The sequence below is a fragment of the Salvelinus namaycush genome, chromosome 35 (genome assembly GCF_016432855.1).
Source record: "Salvelinus namaycush isolate Seneca chromosome 35, SaNama_1.0, whole genome shotgun sequence".
NCBI classification, from domain to species: Eukaryota; Metazoa; Chordata; class Actinopteri; order Salmoniformes; family Salmonidae; genus Salvelinus; species Salvelinus namaycush.
The window spans coordinates 18,215,768-18,237,273 of NC_052341.1; the positions used below are offsets into that span (position 1 = coordinate 18,215,768).

The window sequence follows — 21,506 nt, forward strand, 5'->3', positions numbered from 1 at the left end:
GGCCCCGTGTGGCTCAGGGGATGAGAAGTGGGGAAGAGTTGCCAGTTGACTTAATTTAAGGTAATTGGTTTGGTTCCATATCTTGAGGAAATGGCTTTGCCTTCTACAAGGGTTAGGCTGTTAAGAGCTCAGGGGTTAGTGTCCAGGGCAGGCAACTGTCCTAGCCCTGTATAGAAGAAAAAAACATTCTCAGAGAAAAACACACACACACAAACAATAGACGTACCCCTGTGGTAAATAGCCAATGAATGCAATGGCTAGTGAAATAAAGCCCCCGGTGAAGTGTATGGTTGGTTGGGTATTGGTCAGTATAGGTGGTAGGAGATGGGGGTGGTGAAACCTGAGCGTTGCCAATGAGCAGGAGGATTAGAGAGGAAATGATGGTGGCCCAGTCAGAGCTGCCCTTCATTGTTAGACCAGTAATACTGTGGTAATTACAAAGACTACATACTTTAGCAGCCAGCTCTCTCTCTCTCTCTCTCTCATCCTCTCTCTCTCTCTCTCTCGTCCTCTCTCTCGTCCTCTCTCTCTCTCTCTCTCATCCTCTCTCTCGTCCTCTCTCTCTCTCTCGTCCTCTCTCTCTCTCTCGTCCTCTCTCTCTCTCTCTCTCTCTCGTCCTCTTTTCTTCTGTTGCAAAGGTATTAGAGGGAAAATGAAAGAGGGAGAATGAAAGAGTAATACCACACCCCAGAATGGCACAATTATTGGATTTTTCACCACTTTAGTCACCCTCCCCAGAAGCCAACCCTCCCTCCCTCCCTCCTCGCCTCCTTCTAATCAGGTTTTTAATTCCAACCTGGCCCGGTGTGTTAACCTACACCTAAAACACTCTGTGAACCCTACGCTTCCGATTCTACAGAGATCCATAGTAAGTCAAATTATTTGCTAAGGCCACTATATGCCAAGCATGAACATGAATGGAATGAATTTGTGGATAGGTGCAGAGCTGTTCTCCCTATTATACGTGATGCCTGCAAATGTCTGCCTGCACATTGTGAGTGTAATGTGTATATGCACATTGTGTGTGTGAGTGTCCTCCCATTAGAGAGATAAGTGATTAGTGCATGGTGGTTAATTAGTGGCTCTTCGCTCTGCGTCCGTGGAGTGCCATGCCGCATCATCCTATTGGTCCTTTCCTTCCACCCTTTTCACCTCACAAAACCCTTTGCCGCTGTTTGCCTAGCAACTGGACTCTCTCCTCTCTCTATATCTATCTATCTCTCTCTATATATATATATCTGTCTCTCTTTTTCCATCTCTCTCTTCCTCTATCTCTCTCCTCTATCACCCCCCGTCTCTCTTGCTCTCTCTCTCTCTCTTTCTTGCTCTATCTTTCTTTCTCTCTCTTTCTCGTGCTCTCTCCATCTCTTTCTTTCTCTCTCTTTCACTTTCTCTTAATCTCTCTCTCCATCTCTCCCAATAGTCGTTAATCTTCCTGGGCTGTGTGGCTGCTGCGGGCCTGGGCCTGAATCTGCTCTGTCTGGCTATCTACCTGAGCTGTCTGTGCTGCTGTCGGAAAGACGAGGAGGAGGAGAGCAAGAGGCCCAACTCATGCTGTGTCACCTGGTCCGCCGTCGCCGCTGGACTCATCAGCTGGTGAGAAAGACACTATTACAATTACTAACCGACCTACTGTCTGTGTAGAGTCACCTATGTCATGGTAGTCTTTTATGGGACGAGTGGCGGGCTCATAGTCCTGAGAAAATAGTCCTCATGTCCACAGACAATAGGGTAGGTAGGCGGCCGCAGCACTCCAAATGTTTCATTAATAAAAGTCATCAGTGTAAGGGAATTTCGTATTTTTTTCACCCAACTTTTAACCTAAATCCAATGACATGGTGACATTTTCTGTTGATTTCACGTTAATTGACAACTGAACCAAATGTAAATCAAAACTAGAAGTTCAACTGACGTCTGTGCCCAGTGGGTTGTTTCCCCTCATCAATGTTGTTTATATCAAGGGAAGTACTTAGAATGACATTAGCTGAAAGAATTCCCTTTGATCAAAGACAAGGAGACAAACAAAAATGTAATTCAAAGAACTTTTCACTACCTCACTCTCTTTGTGGTAAAACTTTACAAAGGCTTGAATTATCTAATAGAATCTGTCCGCCAATAGGGCCTGCGGGGAACCCCTTGGCATGTGGGTTACATCATCTGATCTGTACTGATAAGGTGTCCCAAATGGCACCCTATTCCCTATTTAGTAAAATCATTTTTACTGGGTTTATAGGGCTCTGGTCAAAAGTAGTACACTATGTAGGGAATAGGGTGTCATTAGGGATTCAGACGAGATGGTCGTCCACACAAAGTGCCCTAATTGAATCTGTTTGGAGGAGTGGGCACTTGTGTCCTCCATCTCGTGACAGTCATCATCTCAGCCCAGTGCTCTGCTCTTATTGAGTTAGGCTGGTCACTGGCATTTCCTCCCGTCAGCCATGACACGCACTCACGCGCAGACACACACACACGCAAACACACACACAGACTCACAGTGCATTCGGAAAGTATTCAGACCCCTTTTTTGTTACGTTACAGCTTTATTATAAAATTGATTAAATATATTTTTTTGCTCATCAATCTATACACAATACCCCATCATTTTTACAAAATTATAAAAATGTAAAACTGAAATATCAAATTTACATAAGTATTCAGACCCTTTACTCAGGACTTTGTTGAAGCACTTTTGGCAGCGATTACAGCCTCGTGTCTTCTTGGGTATGACGCTACAAGCTTGGCACACCTGTATTTGGTGAGTTTCTCCCATTCTTCTCTGCAGATCCATTCAGTCAGGTTTGATGGGGAGCGTCGCTTCACAGCTATATTCAGGTCTCTCCAGAGATGTTCAATCGGGTTCAAGTCCCTGGCTGGGCCACTCAAGGACATTCAGAGACTTGTCCCAAAGCCACTCCTGCGTTTTCTTGGCTGTGTGCTTCGGGTCGTTGTTCTGTTGGAAGGTGAACCTTCACCCCAGTCTGAGGTCCTGAGCGCTCTGGAGCAGGTTTTCATCAAGGATCTGTCTGTACTTTACTCCGTTCATTTTTCCCTCGAACCTGACTAGTCTCCCAGTCCCTGCCGCTGAAAAACATCCCCACAGCATGATGCTGCCACCACCATACTTTACCGTAGGGTTGGTGCCAGGTTTCCCCAAGACGTGACCTTGGCATTCAGTCCAAAGAGTTCAATCTTGGTTTCATCAGACCAGAGAATCTTTAGGTGCCTTTTGGCAAACTCCAAGCGGGCTGTCATGTTCCTTTTACTGAAGAGTGGATTCTGTCTGGCCACTCTACCATAAAGGCCTGATTGGTGGAGTGCTGCAGAGAGGGTTGTCCTCCTGGAAAGTACTCCCATCTCCACAGAGGAACTCTGGAGCTCTGTCAGAGTGACCATTGAGTTCTTGGTCACCTCCCTGACCAAGGCCCTTCTCCCCCGATTGCTCAGTTTGGCCGGGCGGCCAGCTCTAGGAAGGGTCTTGGTGGTTCCAAACTTCTTCCATTTAAGAATGATAGAGGCCACTGTTTTTTAGGGAATTTCAATGCTGAAGACATTTTCAATGCTGAAGACATCATCGGTACCCTTCCCCAGATCTGTGCCTCGACACAATCCTGTCTCGGAGCTTTCCTTCAACCTCATGGCTTGGTTTTTGCTCTGACATGCACTGTCAACTGTGGGACCTTATATAGACAGGTGTGTGCCTTTTCAAATCATGTCCAATTAATTGCATTTACCACAGGTGGACTCCAATCAAGTTGTAGAAACACCTCAAGGATGATCAATGCAAAGGGTCTGAATACTTATGTAAACAAGGTATTTCTGTTTTTTATTTTGAATTGCAACATTTCAAAAAACCTATTTTTACTTTGTCATTGTGTGGTATTGTGTGTAGATTGGTTAGGATTTGTATGTATTTAATCAGTTTTAGAACAAGTCTGTAACGTAGCAAATTGTGGAATAAGTCACAGGGTCTGAATACTTTCCGAATGCACTGTACATAAATAAATATACACACACCCACACACACACACATGTTAAGTGCAGTAGGGTGATCAATGTTAACAGATACCTTATTTAACTCTTTCAGTTCACTGCTGTTGATAAAGACCCAAACAGAGGCACAATAATAAATCTCATTGTCGCTAGGCTAGGGTATATTGTTAAACCACACTGACACCACTTTAAGGGATAATCCAGCCCAAACCACTAATTCCTTTGATTAAAAGTGTGAAATAGTGTTAAAACCCACAATGCTTGCAGTTAGTCTCTGCCCAGAGTGAGGGCAGAGTATGTTTCTTTCCCACAGAGATACTTTGAGGAGATGGGAAACTCCATTAGAATTGTATTAATGCCAATTGTGTATGTGGCCCATGCGTTGTCAATGGGCCGCGCTGTGCATTCTGGAAGATTCTGGGACAAGGAGAGCTCTCTTTCAATGAGTGAATGGGAAACTATTGAGCACTAGCTCAAAAACCAAACATTTGCATGAATTTCATGAACAAGAAGTACAACATTCAGTGCTAGCTGTGCCACCAGAGACTCTGGGTTCGAGCCCAGGCTCTGTCGCAGCCGGCCGCGACCGGGAGGTCCATAGGGCGACACACAATTGGCCAAGCGTCGTCCGGGTTAGGGAGGGTTTGGCCGGTAGGGATATCCTTGTCTCATCGCGCACTAGCAACTCCTGTGGCGGGCCGGGCGCAGAGCACGCTGACCAGGTCGCTAGGTGTTTCCTCCGACACATTGGTGCGGCTGGCTTCCGGGTTGGATGCGCGCTGTGTTAAGAAGCAGTGCGGCTTGGTTGGGTTGTGTTTCGGAGGACGCATGGCTCTCGACCTTCGTCTCCCCCAAGTCCGTACGGGAGTTGTAGCGATGAGACAAGACAGTAACTACTAACAATTGGATACCACGAAATTGGGGAGAAAAAGGGGGTAAATAAAAATTCAAAAATATTTAAAAATGTAATAAAAAAAAAGGAGTACAACATTGCAAATCTTTTCCAAGATGTGAGATAATTAACTTGTTCTCTGTAATATCGTATAGCTTTGGAATCATGACATTACGTACTTTCGAGGATAATAGGCAGGTTTCTAGACTCATACCCTGACTTTGAGAAGGGATTGCATGACGATTAGCTTAGCAACTGCATGACGCAGCATGACAACGTGAATGCGATGGGTCGACAGCCAGTTGGGTGGGGCATTTCTCCACTCATTGCCCAATGTGATACCTATCTCCTCCTTTATGTAATATCTCTGTTTCCTACAGACACAGGGCCCATTGCTACTCGGTACTTGAAGGAGAAACGGAGTTGAATACTTTGGTACACTTAGATTGAGCACATCTTTTTTTTTTTCTCTCTCCCCAATTTCGTGGTATCCAATTGTTAGTAATTACTATCTTGTCTCATCGCTACAACTCCCGTACGGGCTCGGGAGAGACGAAGGTCGAAAGCCATGCCTCCTCCGAAACACAACCCAACCAAGCCGCACTGCTTCTTAACACAGCGCGCCTCCAACCCGGAAGCCAGCCGCACCAATGTGTCGGAGGAAACACCGTGCACCTGGCTACCTTGGTCAGCGTGCACTGCGCCCGGCCCGCCACAGGAGTCGCTGGTGCGCGATGAGACAAGGATATCCCTACCGGCCAAACCTTCCCTAACCCGGACGACGCTAGGCCAATTGTGCGTCGCCCCACGGACCTCCCGGTCGCGGCCGGCTGCGACAGAGCCTGGGCGCGAACCCAGAGTCTCTGGTGGCACAGCTAGCGCTGCGATGCAGTGCCCTAGACCACTGCGCCACCCGGGAGCCAGATTGAGCACATCTAAGCGATATATATACATTGTCATGAGGATATAAACGGATGGATGTGTTCTACACAAGTAGGCCCATACTATCTATTGGCTGATTTGGTGATCTGGAATGGAGGTCATTGTTTTAAAAGCGTTATGAAACGTGATAGTGTGTTATCCCCTGTTTCCAGTGATGGGAATTGTCACTATGATGCGTTCCTACACGATTATCTGATTTCCACATACGGACCAATTAGAAGATAAATTATGGGTTTTTTATTTTATTTTACCCACTGATGGAACATGTTCTTCAACAAATTGACAGGAGATTTATTTTTATTTCTGGGGGTGGATTATCCCTTTAAGGCTGAACAATTATACCCTAATTGTTCATGGTTAAGTGTGTTGTCTGACACATTTACTCGGATTTCTCTCTACTCAGATATCCTGCTTTGTCTCATCAACTGTACTGCAGTCAGAAGACACTGAGTTAAAAGACACTTACATTTTCATTACGTTGTCACACCCTGACCTTAGTTATCTGTTTTCTTTATTATTTTGGTTAGGTCAGGGTGTGACAAGGGTGGGTATGCTAGTTTTGTATTGTCTAGGGGTTTTTGTATGTCTAGGGGTTTTGGTAGTCTAGGTATATGTATGTCTATGGTGGCCTGAATTGGTTCCCAATCAGAGGCAGCTGTTTATCGTTGTCTCTGATTGGGGATCATATTTAGGTTGCCATTTTCCCTTTTGGTTTTGTGGGTTCTTGATCTATGTTTAGTTGCCTGTCTGCACTATCAATATAAGCTTCACTGTTCGTTCTTTTAATAAAGAAGAATGTACGCTTACCACGCTGCGCCTTGATCTCCTCCTTACGACGGCCGTGACATACGTGTGACTGCATTATTTAAGCCTGTTGCCTAAAATGGAGAGTGGGTCAACTGTACCACTCCCTCTCTTTTTAACAAGGAATTAAGTTATTATTATTTTGGGATGGTGCATGCAAGCCATCAGCCCTGGCCTGGACAAGGTAGGATAAGTGTCTTTAAGCTCTTGGTTCCCAACATGTTAAACCAGGGATGTCCCAAAGGAATATATTTTTTACACAAAAGACTGAACATGTTAGCTTCACTCATTAGAAGACTTTTCAACATCAAAAAGACTGTTGCAACAGATATCAATGAAGACATGAAAGGCTTTTCTGACTTCCATGAATGGAAATGTTGCTTCAGTTAGTCTTTTTTATAATATCACTTCAATGTCAAACACGAGGGTGTTTTTTCCTCTGACGACACTGCTTTGAGTTGTCTGTATCATCCTCTGATTCGCTGAGCGTCTTTTCCAAATGTGATAATAGTGTGTGTGTCCCAAATGGCACCCTATTCCCTATGTAGTGCACTACTTTTGACCAGGGCCCGTAGGGCTCTGTTCAGAAGTAGTGCACTGTATAGGGAATAGGGTAATATTTGACATACACCCAAACAGCAATTGAGCCATCTGTTCTCATAGTAATTAAGTCTCCTAGCAGCTAATGTGATTTTTATTGTGGGTTCTCCAGGTTGTGGACTGACTTCGGCTCTGGGCTGTCTATAGATGGAGTCTTTTGTAATATTATTACAGTGGCCAGATCCTGGTTAGTTGTCTCCTTCAATGCCTGTGTGAAATGAGATAGATGTCTCTAGAGAGAGTCATCCTAACAGGCAGTTAAGAAAGCTAAGGCTAGCTTTTTCAAACAGAAATGTGCATCCTGTAGTACTAACTCGAAAAAGTTCTGGGATACTGTAAAGTCCATAGAGAATAAGAGCACCTCCCAGCTGCCCACTGCTCTGAGGCTAGGAAACACTGTTACCACCGATAAATCCACTATAATTGAGAATTTCAATAAGCATTTCTCTACGGCTAGCCATGCTTTCCACCTGGCTACCCCTACCCCGGTCAACTGCCCGGCACCCTCCACAGCAACCCGCCAAAGCCGCCACCAGTTCTCCTTCACCCAAATCCAGATAGCTGATGTTCTGAAAGAGCTGCAACATCTGGACCCCTACAAATCAGCTGGGCTAGACAATCTGGACCCTCTCTTTCTAAAATGATCTGCCGAAATTGTTGCAACCCCTATTACTAGCCTGTTCAACCTCTCTTTCGTATCGTCTGAGATTCCCAAAGATTGGAAAGTTGCCGCGGTCATCCCCCTCTTCAAAGGGGGTGACACTCTAGACCCAAACTGCTACAGACCTATATCTATTCTCGGGCTGATTCTCTTCTCTGTATACATCAATGATGTTGCTCTTGCTGCTGGTGATTCTCTGATCCACCTCTACACAGACAAAACCATTCTGTATACTTCTGTCCCCTGCTTGGACACTGTTAACTAACCTCCAGACGAGCTTCAATGCCATACAACTCTACTTCCGTGGCCTCCAACTGCTCTTAAATGCAAGTAAAACTAAATGCATGCTATTCAATCGACCACTGCCCGCACCTGCTCGCCCGTCCAGCATCACTACTCTGGACGGCTCTGACTTGGAATACGTGGACAACTACAAATACCTAGGTGTCTGGTTAGACTGTAAACTCTCCTTCCAGACTCACATTAAGCATCTCCAATCCAAAATTAAATCTAGAATCGGCATCCTATATCGCAACAAGCATCCTTCACTCATGCTGCCAAACATACCCTCGTAAAACTGACCATCCTACCGGTCCTCGACTTCGGTGATGTCATCTATAAAATAGCCTCCAACACTCTCCTCAACAAACTGGATGCAGTCTATCACAGTGCCATCCGTTTTGTCACCAAAGCCCCATACACTACCCACCATTGCGACCTGTACGCTCTCGTTGGTTGGCCCTCGCTTCATACTCGTCGCCAAACCCACTGGCTACAGGTTATCTACAAGTCTCTGCTAGGTAAAGCCCCGCCTTATCTCAGCTCACTGGTCACCATAGCAGCACCCACTCGTAGCACGTGCTCCAGCAGGTATATCTCACTGGTCACCCCCAAAGCCAATTCCTGCTTTGGCCGCCTTTCCTTCCAGTTCTCTGCTGCCAATGACTGGAACGAACTGCAAAAATCTCTGAAGCTGGAGAGTCATATCTCCCTCACTATCGTTAAGCACCAGCTGTCAGAGCAGCTCACAGATCACTGCACCTGTACATAGCCCATCTGTAAACAGCCCATCTGTCTACCTACCTCATCCCCATACTGTATTTATATATTTATCTTGCTCCTTTGCACCCCAGTATCCCTACTTGCACATTCATCTTCTGCACATCTACCATTCCAGTGTTTGATTGCTATATTGTAATTACTTCGCCACCATGGCCTATTTATTGCCTTACCTCCCTTATTTTACCTCATTTGCACTCACTGTATATAGACTTTTATTTTTATTTTGTTCTACTGTATTATTGACTGTATGTTTTGTTTATTCCATGTGTAACTGTATTCTTGTATGTGTCGAATTGCTATGCTTCATCTTGGTCAGGTCGCAGTTGCAAATGAGAACTTGTTCTCAACTAGCCTACCTGGTTAAATAAATGTGAAATAAATCAAATCAAATTATTCATTGTATAATGAACATGATGGGAGACAGAGAGTTGGTTTCAAGCGCAGGGCGCAGCAGGTGTTTATTGTAAAGGACCACAGGAGGAGGCAGGTAGCTGGGTCCAGGGGCAGGCAGGTGTTTATTGTAAAGGACCACAGGAGGCAGGTAGCTGGGTCCAGGGGCAGGCAGGTGTTTATTGTAAAGGACCACAGGAGGAGGCAGGTAGCTGGGTCCAGGGGCAGGCAGGTGTTTATTGTAAAGGACCACAGGAGGCAGGTAGCTGGGTCCAGGGGCAGGCAGGTGTTTATTGTAAAGGACCACAGGAGGCAGGTAGCTGGGTCCAGGGGCAGGCAGGTGTTTATTGTAAAGGACCACAGGAGGAGGCAGGTAGCTGGGTCCAGGGGCAGGCAGGTGTTTATTGTAAAGGACCACAGGAGGAGGCAGGTAGCTGGGTCCAGGGGGTCCAAAAAGGCTAAAGTACAGGCAGGGAATAGGCAAAAGGCGTCATTAGTGAGGCAGGCCATAACTATCATACACGGGAGGATTAAATCACAGGAAACCCAGCGCTCCAACTAGAAGTGTGTCACAAAACAAACAATACCTCACAATGATGGGGTGCAAAGAACTGAACTAAATAGTGTCTGATAATGACATACAGGTGTGTGAACAGGTGATCAGAATTCAGGTGATTGGGATCAGGAGAGTGAGCTGCGTTCAGGGGATCTACGTGTTTGAGAGTGAGTTGGAAGCAGACGTTACACATTGGGGCTCCTTTTGTTTTGAAACTGGTGTAGCGAACAGATACTAATCCCGTTACATTGTCCCTTTGTGTCTGGGGGAGATTTAAAGAGCTTATGTGAATATACTTAATACGTGTAGACAGACTAGTTCTCTATTTTGATCGCATTACACTTTTATTATGACTTATTCAACAGTTGATGGTAGTGATAGTCTGATGGTAGTGACATAAAAAAAGCGTGATGGTGCCAGAGATGATGGATGCCATTTTATTGGCTCTTAACCAACTGTGCTATTTTTTTGTTGCATTGTTTGTTACTTATTTTGTACATAATGTTGCTGCTACTGTCTCTTGTGACCGAAAAGAGCTTCTGGACATCAGAACAGCGAATACTCACCTCGAATTAGACAAAGAATTTTTCTTTAATGAGTCGGACGCGAAGGATATACTCCAAACACCCGACAGGCCCTCATCCCCATCATTCGCTGGAGAAAGAAACAGAAATTTAGCAGAAAGAGATCGGGGTGCCTTGTGAGGATCTGGCGATGAGTGTCTAATCTGCCTTTGCCATCTATATTGTTAGCCAACGTTCAATCGCTGGAAAATAAATGGGACAAACTGAAAGCATGTATATCCTTCCAACCGGACATTAAAAACTGTAATATCTTATGTTTCACCGAGTCGTGGCTGAATGACGACATTAATAACATACATGTGGTGGGTTATACACTATTGGCAGGATAGAATAGCAGCCTCTGGTAAGACACGGGGCGGCGGGGGCCTATGTATATTTGTAAACAACAGCTGGTGCACGATATCTAAGGAAGACTTGAGGTTTTGCTCACCTGAGGTAGAGTATGTCATGATAAGCTGTAGACCACACTATCTACCTTGAGAGTTTTCATCTGTATTTTTCGTAGCTGTCTACATACCACCACAGACTGACGCTGGCACTAAAACCGCACTCAATGAGCTCTATACTGCCATAAGCAAACAGGAAAACACTCATCCAGAGGCTGTGATCCTAGTGGTCGGGGACTTTAATGCAGGGAAACTTAAATCCGTTTCACCTAATTCTATCCTCCTGATTCCTGCTTACAAGCGAAAATTAAAGCAGGAAGCACCAGTGACTCGGTCTATAAAGTTGTCAGATGAAGCAGATGCTAAGCTACAGGACTGTTTTGCTAGCACAGACTGGAATATGTTCTGTGATTCTTCCCATGGCATTGAGGAGTACACCACATCAGTCACTGGTTTCATCAATAAGTGCATCGATGACGTCGTCCCCACAGTGACTATACGTACATACCCCAACCAGAAGCCATAGATTACAGGCAACATTTGCGCTGAGCTAAAGGGTAGAGCAGCCGCTTTGAAGGAACTCTAACCCGGAAGCTTATAAGAAATCCCACTATGCCCTCCAACGAACCATCAAACAGGCAAAGCGTCAATTCAAGACTAAGATTGAATCAAACTACACCGGCTCCGATGCTCTTCGGATGTGGCAGGGCTTGCATACTATTACAGACTACAAAGGGAAGAACAGCCGAGAGCTGCCCAGTGACACGAGCAGACCAGACGAGCTAAACTACTTCTATGCTTTCTTCGAGGCAAGTAACACTGAAACATGCATGAGAGCATCAGCTGTTCCGGACGACTGTGTGATCTGCAACCAATGTGAGTAAGACCTTTAAACAGGTCAACATTCACAAGGCCGCAGGGCCAGACGGATTACCAGGGCGTGTACTCCGAGCATGCGCTGACCAACTGGCAAGTGTCTTCACTGACATTTTCAACCTCTCCCTGTCTGAGTCTGTAATATCAACATGTTTCCAGCAGACCACCATAGTCCCTGTGCCCAAGAACAATAAGGTAACCTGCCTAAATGACTACCGACAAGTAGCACTCACGTCTGTAGCCATGAAGTGCTTCGAAAGGCTGGTCATGGCTCACATCAACAGCATCATCCCAGATACCATAGACCCACTCCAATTTGCATACCGCCCCACCTGGACAAAAGGAACACCTGTGTGAGAATGCTATTCATTGACTACAGCTCAGCGTTCAACACCATAGTGCCCTCAAAGCTCATCAATAAGCTAAGGACCCTGGGACTAAACACCTCCCTCTGCAACTGGATCCTGGACTTCTTGATGGGCCACACCCAGGTGGTAAGGGTAGGTATCAACACATCCGCCATGCTGATCCTCAACACAGGGGCCTCTCAGGGGGTGCGTGCTCAGTCCCCTTCTGTACTCCCTGTTCACTCATGACTGCACGGCCAGGCACGACTCCAACACCATCATTAAATTTGCCGATGACACAACAGGCCTTCTCCCTCAACGTAATCAAGACTAAGGAGATGATTGTGGACTACAGGAAAAGGAGGACCAAGCACGCCCCCATTCTCATCGACGGGGCTGTAGTGGAGCAGGTTGAGAGCTTCAAGTTCCTTGGCGTCCACATCACCAACAAACTAACATGGCCCAAGCACACCAAGACAGACGTGAAGAGTTTCACGACAAAACCTATTCCCTATCAGGAGACTGAAAAGATTTGGCATGGGTCCTCAGATCCTCAAAAGGTTCCAAGTTGCACCACCGAGAGCATCCTGACGGGTTGCATCACTGCCTGGTATGGCAACTGTTCGGCCTCCGACTGCAAGGCACTACAGAGGGTAGTGCGTAGGGCCCAGTACATCACCGGGGCCAAGCTTCCTGCCATCCAGGACCTCTATACCAGGCAGTGTCAGAGGAAGGCCCTAAAAATTGTCAGAGACTCCAGCCACCCTAGTCATAGACTGTTCTCTCTGCTACCGCACAGCAAGTGGTACCGGAGCGCCAAGTCTAGGTCCAATAGGCTACTAAACAGCTTATACCCCCAAGAAATAAGACTCCTGAACATCTAATCAAATGTCTACCCAGACTATTTGCATTGTCTCCCCCCCCTCTTTTACGCTGCTACTCTCTGTTATTATCTATGCATAGTCACTTTAATAACTCTACCTACATGTACATATTACCTCAATTACCTCGACACCGGTGCCACAGCACATTGACTCTGTACCGGTACCCCCTGTATGTAGCCCCACTTATTGTTATTTACTGCTGCTCTTTAATTATTTGTTATTTTTATCTCTTACTTTTTTTAGGTATTTTCTTAACTGCATTGTCGGTTAAGGGCTTGTAAGTAAGCATTTCACTGTAACATGTGACAAATAACATTTGATTTGATTTACTGTAACTGCTAACTAGACAACAGAGAAAGAGTATCATGGTGCATTTCCAATGAAGATTTACCCAGGTATTTTACCTAGAAAGCCTCAGACTTTTGTGTTTCCAGCTCCACGGCCCGGCTCCTGGGACTCACTGGGCCTTGACCTCAGTGGACCTGCTCTGACTTGAGGCCAAGGCAAGGCCGCTGGGGCTTTTCAGGCAGCATTTACATAACAATGGCTAACTGTGAACATGGGTTTACACCTTCGATGGTTAACACCTTCTCACAAACCAATTGTTTTGATTATGCAGAGTTTGTTGGTACTGCTCTTCACTGTCAGCCCTAGCTACGGAAACACAATTCCCCCACAATAACATAAGTGTGTATACACTAGTGTAAGACTGGTGTTGCAGTTGAAAAGCAGCAGAGCAATAATGAAGGTGTCCCCCACTCTCTCTCTCAATTTCAATTCAATTTAAGGGGCTTTATTGGCATGGGAAACATATGTTTACATTGTCAAAGCAAGTGAAATAGATAATAAACTAAAGTGAAATAAACAATAAAAATGAACAGTAAACATTACACTCACAAAAGTTCCAAATGAAATAGACATGTCATATGTCATATTATGTCTATATACAGTGTTGTAACGATGTGCAAAAAGTACCAAAGAGAAAATAAATAAACATAAATATGGATTGTATTTACAATGGTGTTTGTTCTTCACTGTTTGCCCTTTTCTTGTGGCAACAGGTCACACATCTTGCTGCTGTGATGGCACACGGGGGGGTTTCACCCAAAAGATATGTGAGTTTATCAAAATTGGATTTGTTTTTGAATTCTTTCTGGGTCTGTGTAATCTGAGGGAAGTATGTGTCTCTAATATGGTCATACATTGGGCAGGAGGTTAAGAAGTGCAGCTCAGTTTCCAGCACATTTTGTGGGAGGTGAACAGATAGCCTGTCTTCTCTTAAGAGCCAGGTCTGCCTACGGCGACCTTTCTCAATAGCAAGGCTATGCTCACTGAGTCTGTACATAGTCAAAGCTTTCCTTACATTTTGGGTCGGTCACTATGGTCAGGTATTCTTCCACTGTGTACTCTCTGGTTAGGGGCAAATAGCATTCTAGTTTGCTCAGTTTTTTTGTTAATTATTTCCAATGTGTCAAGTAATTATCTTTTTGTTTTCTCATGATTTGGTTGGGTCTAATTGTGTTGCTGTCCTGGGGCTTTGTGGGGTTTGTTTGTGAACAGAGCCCCCGTACCAGCTTGCTTAGGGGACTCTTCTCCAGGTTCTTCATCTCTCTGTAGGTGATGGCATTGTTATGGAAGGTTTGGGAATCGCTTCGTTTTAGGTGGTTGTAGAATTTAACGGCTCTTTTCTGGAGTTTGATAATCAGCGGGTATCGGCCTAATTCTGCTTTGCGTGCATTATTTGGTATTTTACGTTGTACACTGAGGATATTTTAGAAGAATTCTGCATGCAATGGGATCTAAAGGATTCAAGTATTTTTTGCCAGATCCTCATTGGTATGTCGAATTTTATGTTCCTTTTGATTGCATAGAAAGCCCATCTTGCCTTGTCTCTCAGATCGTTCACAGTTTTGTGGAAGTTACCTGTGGCACTGATGTCTCTCTCCTTCCCTCCCTCCATCCCTCCTCTCCTTACTACAGTATCTGATTATGTTTGGCACATGCTAGCTGCTAATCTGTTGTGACGTACTGTAATTGATGTCTGTTACGCCACATGTAGCAGCTGGCTGGTAGTTGTGGGTATGTGTAGTGCTGGCTCTGTGTAGTACTGGGTCCTGTCCTGTCCTGTCCTGCCTGGCTCTGCCTCCCATCATTAGCACACAAACGCTACCCAATTAGCCCCACATAGCTGGCCCTATATGGAGGCTGTGGGTGACGCTGTGGACATCTGGACCAGACCTGGGTTCAAATAGTATTTGTTTTCTTTGAATTACAGAGTGTTTGATTGAGCCTGGCTGGAGTGTCGGATGGACTGCCAAACAATTACTACTTGAACCTATGTCTGATCTGGTCTTAGACCAATAACACCAGAGCCGTTCAAGTACAGTTACAGCAAATAAAATAAAATGTTTTTTGTTACATGCGCCGAAAACAACAGGCAACCTTATCGTGAAATTCTTACTTACTGTAAGAAATACAATAGCGTGGCTATAAACAGGGAGTACCAGTACCGAGTCAATGTGGGGGGTACAAGTTAGTCAAGGTCAATTAGATAATATGTACATGTAGCACAGGAGGTTGGTGGCACCTTAATTGGTAAGAACGGACTCATGGTAATGGCTGGAGCAGAATGAGTTGAATGGTATCAAATACATGAAACGCATGTTTTCCATGTGTTCGATGCCATTCCATTTACTCCATTCCAGCCATTAGTATGAACCGTCCTCCCCTCAGCAGCCTCCACTGACATGTTGGTAGGGGTAAAGTGACTATTCATAGATAATAATCACCAAGTAGCAGGGGGGGTCAATGCAAATAGTCCGGGTAGCTATTTGATTAGCTGTTCAGCAGTCTTATGGCTTCGGGGTAGAAGCTGTTAAGAAGCCTTTTGGACCTGGACTTGGCGATCCGGTACCGCTTGCTGTGCGGTAGCAGAGAAAACAGTCTATGACTAGGGTGGCTGGAGTCTTTGACAATTTTTAGGGCCTTCCTCTGACATTGCCTGGTATAGAGGTCCTGGATGGCAGGAAGCTTGGCCTCTGATGTACTGGGCTGTATGCACTACCCTCTGTAACGCCTTGTGGTTGGAGGCTGAGCAGTTGCCATACCTGGCGGTGATGCATCCAGTAAGGATGCTCTTGATGGTGCAGCTGTATAACTTTTTGAGGATCTGGGGACCCATGCCAAATCTTTTCAGTCTCCTGAGGGGGAATAGGCGTTGTCGTGCCTTCCTTACAACTGTCTTTGGACCATGATAGTTTGTTGGTGATGTGGACGCCAAGGAACTTGACGCTCTCAACCTGTTCCGCTACAGCCCATCGATGAGACTGGGGGCATGCTCGGCCCTCTTTTTCTGTAGTCCATGATCATCTAATTTGTCTTGATCACGTTGAGGGAGAGGTTGTTGTCCTGGCACCAGACTGCCAGGTCTCTGACCTCCTCGCTATAGGCTGTCTCATCGTTGTCGGTGATCAGGCCTACAGTACAACCGTTGTGTCGTCGGGAAACCTAATGATGGTGTTGGAGTCGTGCAGGATCTAGTTGCAGAGGGAGGTGTTTAGTCCCAGGGTCCTTACCTTAGTGATGAGCTTTGAGAGCACTATGTTGTTGAACGCTGAGCTGTTGTCAATGAACATTATTCTCACATAGGTGTTCCTTTTGTCCAGGTGGGAAAGGTCAGTATGGAGTGCAATAGAGATTGCGTCATCAGTGGATCTGTTGGGGCGGTATGCAAATTGGAGTGGGTCTCGGGTTTCTGGGATGACGGTGTTGATGTGAGCCATGACCAGCCTTTCAAAGCACTCCGTGGCTACAGACGTGAGTGCTACGGGTCAGTAGTCATTTAGGTAGGTTACCTTGGTGTTCTTGGGCACAAGGACTATGGTGGTCTGCTTGAAACATGTTGGTATTACAGACTCGGTCAGGGACAGGTTGAAAATGTCAGTGAAGACACTTGCCAGTTGGTCAGCGTATGCTCTGAGTACACGTCCTGGTGATCCGTCTAACCCACCAGCCTTGTGAATATTGACCTGTTTAAAGATCTTACTCACATCGGCTACGGAGAGCGTGATCACACAGGAACAGCTGGTGTTCTCATGCATGCTTCATTGTTGCTTGCCTCGAAGCGTGCATAGAATTCAATTAGCTCATCTGGTAGGCTTGTGTCACTGGGAAGCTCGTGGCTGCACTTCCCTTTGTCGTCCGTAATAGTTTGCAAGCCCTGTCACATCCGACGAGCGTCAGAGGCGGTATAGTAGGATTCTATATTAGTCCTGTATTGATGCTTTGCCCGTTTGATGGTTGGTTGGAGGGCATAGCGAGATTTCTTATAAGCGTCCCGTTCCTTGAAAGCGGCAGCTCTACCCTTTAGCTCAGTGCGGATGTTGCCTGTAATCCATGACTTCTGGTTGGGGTATGTATGTACGGTCACTGTGGGGATGATGTCATTAATGCACTTATTGATGAAGCTGGTGACTGATGTGGTTTACTCCTCAATGTCATCGGATGAATCCCGGAACATATTCCAGTCTGTGCTAGCAAAACAGTCCTGTAGCTTAGCATCTGCGTCATCTGCCCACTTCCGTATTGAGGGAGTCAGTGGTACTTCCTGCTTTTCCTTGTAAGCAGGAATCAGGAGGATAGAATTATGGTCAGATTGACCAAACGGAGGGCGAGGGAGAGATTTGTACGCGTCTCTGTGTGTCGAGTAAAAGTGGTCTAGTTTTCTTTCCTCATGTTGCACATGTAACAAGCTGGTAGAAAGAGGTAACACTGATTTCAATTTCCCTGCATTAAAGTCCACGGCCACTAGGAGCACCGCCTATGGATGAGCATTTTCTTGTTTGCTTATGGCCTTATGCAGCTCGTTGAATGTGGTTTTAGTGTCAGCATCTGTTTGTAGAGGTTAATAGACAGCTTCAAAAAATATAGATGAAAACTCTCGGTAAATAGTGTGGTCTACAGCTTATCATGAGATACTCTACCTCAGGCAAGCGAAACCTTGAGACTTCCTTAATATTAGATTTCGCGCACCAGCTATTATTGACAAACAGACACAGACCATTTGGTGAAACACAAGATATTACAGTTTGTAATGTCCAGTTGTAGGATAGTCTCGAACAGATCTCATCCAGTTTATTCTCCAATGATTGCTCGTTGGCCAATAAGACGGATGGTAGAGGCGGGTTACCCACTCGCCGACGAATTCTCACAAGGCACACCGGACCAGCGTCCCCTGTATCGTCGTTTCTTCTTCATGCGAATGATGGGGATTTGACACTGGTCCTGTATCAGCAGTAAATCCTTTGCGTCCATCTCATTAAAGGAAACATCTTCATCTTGTTTGAGGTGAGTAATCGCTGTTCTGAAAACTTTTCGGTCTTAAGAGACTGTGACAAAAACATTATGTACAAAATAAGTTACAAACAAGGCAAAAAAACGAAGCGCTAGGTCTTGCCATTTATCTAACAATTACATTAAATAAATACTCACTTTGATTCTCCCATACATTTACAGTGACTTAATGGGACATATAAGAGAGAGACAAAGGATAGTGCACTTTTATGAGGTCTTAGAGAGAGTTCTATTAAGTTCAGCTTTACCACCATGGAAGGATGTTGATTCAAAACTGGCCAATCGTTTCCCTCTTTATGTCCCTCTGAGTAAAATCAATAGCCTTTGTGGTGTTCATTCAATTTTAGGGGATCTACAGTGCCCTCAAAGTATTCATACCCCTTGACTTATTCCACATTTTGTTGTGTTACAGCCTGAATTCACACAATACCCCATCATGACAAAGTGAAAACATGTTTTTAGAAATTTTAGCAAATGTATTGAAAATGAAAATGAAATATCTCATTTACATAAGTATTCACACCCCTGAGTCAATACATGTTAGAATCACCATTGATAGTGATTACAGCTGTGAGTGTTTTCTGGTTAAGTTTCTAAGAGCTTTTGCACACCTGGATTGTACAATATTTGCACATTATTCTTTTTGAAATTCTTCAAGCTTTGTCAAGTTGCTAGATAGCCATTTTCAAGTCTTGCCATAGATTTGTAAGCCGATTTAAGTCAAAAGTGTAATTAGGCCACTCAAGAACATTAAATGCCGTCTTGGTAAGGAACTCAAGTGTATATTTTTATTTGATTTATTTCACCTTTATTTAACCAGGTAGGCCAGTTGAGAACAAGTTGTCATTTACAACAGCGACCTGGCCAAGATAAAGCAAAGCAGTGCAACAAAAACAACAACACAGAGTTACACATGGGATAAACAAACGTACAGTCAATAACACAATAGAAAAATCTGTTTACAGTGTATGCAAATTAAGTAAGGAGGTAAGGCAATAAATAGGCCATAGTGGTGAAGTAATTACAATTTAGCAAATTAACACTGGAGTGATATACCTGCTGGAGCGTGTGCCATGGGTGGGTGTTGCTATGGTGGACCAGTGAGCTGAGATAAGGTGGAGCTTTACCTAGCAGAGACTTATAGATGACCTGGAGCCAGTGGGTTTGGCGACGAATATGTAGCGAGGACCAGCCAGCGAGAGCATACAGGTCTCAATGGTGGGTGGTATATAGGGCTTTGGTGACAAAACGGATGGCACTGTGATAGACTGCATCCAATTTGCTGAGTAGAGTGTTGGAGGCTATTTTGTAAATGACATCGTCGAGGATCGGTAGGATAGTCAGTTTTACGAGGGTATGTTTGGCAGCATGAGTGAAGGACGCTTTGTTGCGAAATAGGAAGCCGATTCTAGATTACATTTTGTATTGGAGATGCTTAATGTGAGTCTGGAAGGAGAGTTTACAGTCTAGCCAGTCTAACCCTAACCCTAGGTATTTATAGTTGTCCACATATTCTAAGTCAGAACTGTCCAGAGTAGTGATGCTAGGCGGGTGGGTGCCGGCAGCGATCGGTTGAAGAGCATGCATATGTGGTCTTGTGTTTAGGTTATTTTTCTATTGAAAATGTACATTTTTCTCCCAGTGTCTGTTGGAAAGCAGACTGAACTAGATTTTCCTCTAGGATTCTGCCTGTGCTTAGCTCTATTCCATTTATTTTTATCCCAAAAATCTCCCTAGTCCTTGCCGATGACAAACATACCCATAACATGATGCAGCCACCACTATGCTTGGAAATATGGAGTGGTACTCAGTGATGTGTTGTGTTGGATTTTGCCCAAACATAACGCTTTAGGACATTAAGTTAATTTCTTTGCCACATTTTTTGCAGTTTTACTCAAGTATCTTGTTGTAAACAGGATGCATGTTTAGGAATATTTTTATTTTGTACAGGCTTCCCTCTGTTCACCCAGTCATTTAGGTTAGTATTGTGGAGAAACTACAATGTTGCTGATCCATCCTCAGTTTTTTCCTAAAACAGCCGTTTTAAAGTCACCATTGGCCTCATGGTGAAATCCCTGCTCGGTTTCCTTTCTCTTCGGCAACTGAGTTAGGAAGGACGCCTGTATCTTTGTAGTCACTGGGTGTATTGATACACCATTCAAAGTGTAATTAATAACTTCACCCTGCTTAAAGGGATATTCAGTGTCTTCTTTTTCTTTTCTTTTTTCATCTACCAATAGGTGCCCTTTGTGAGGCATTGGAAAACCTCCCTGGTCTTCATGGGACCTCCCTGCTCTACTGAGGGACTTTACAGATAATTGAATGTGTGGGGTACAGAGATGAGGTAGTCCTTCAAAAATGACGTTAAACACTCTTATTGCAAACAGAGTGAGTCCATGTAACATATTATGTGACTTGTTAAGCACATTTTTACTCCTGAACTTATTGAGGCTTGCCATAACAAAGGGGTTGAATTATTTTTGATTCAAGACAAAGGTTAAGCTTTTCATTTTTAATTACACTTTAAACATTTCTAAAAACATAATACCACTTTGACATTATGGTGTATTGTGTATTGTATTGTTGACACAAAATCTAAATGTAATCAATTTTAAATTCAGGCTGTAACACAACAAAATGTGGAAGAAGTTGGTGTGAATGGGTGTGAATACTCTCTGAAGGCACTATATTTTCTGCCACAGCTTTTTAAAATAATTTTCGGTATGTTCTGGCGCTGGATGTAAAAATAATAATTTTTGGATCAAATTTCATGGGCAGTTATTATTTTTGGATAAGCTTGTATATGGGCAGATATTGGATGCTGTACATCAACTGAGTTTTGTAGTATAGTGCCCATAATTGAGGTTATTAGAGGCACAAAATAGCTTTATTTCATCTGGTTGGAGGGAGTTGTGTTAGGACCCCAGGGATAGTATTTGTGGTGCCTGAACAGAATCCCAATGAGACATCTTCTATCTAGCTGGCTGGCGTATCATGATGCCAGTGTGCTACAGTAGTAGATGTTAAATCTCTATCCATCTTTGACCCTGCCATGTGTCACAGTGATCTAATCATAGTTAAGGAAGGCTTACTATATACAGTGCATTCGGAAAGTATTCAGTCCCCTTGACCTTTTCCACATTTTGTGACGTTACAGCCTTATTTTAGATTGGATTAAAT

General features: G+C 44.5%; 1 protein-coding gene across 1 annotated transcript in view; it reads left to right on the top strand.

Moving 5' to 3' along the window:
• LOC120029421 (protein tweety homolog 2-like) overlaps positions 1 to 21,506 on the top strand; it is a 103,073-nt gene that overhangs the window by 24,807 nt on the left and 56,760 nt on the right. Inside the window, exon 5 of the mRNA XM_038974636.1 lies at positions 1,424 to 1,596. Within this exon, the coding sequence (XP_038830564.1) occupies positions 1,424 to 1,596 (173 nt within the window). The remainder of the gene's footprint in view (positions 1 to 1,423; positions 1,597 to 21,506) is intronic.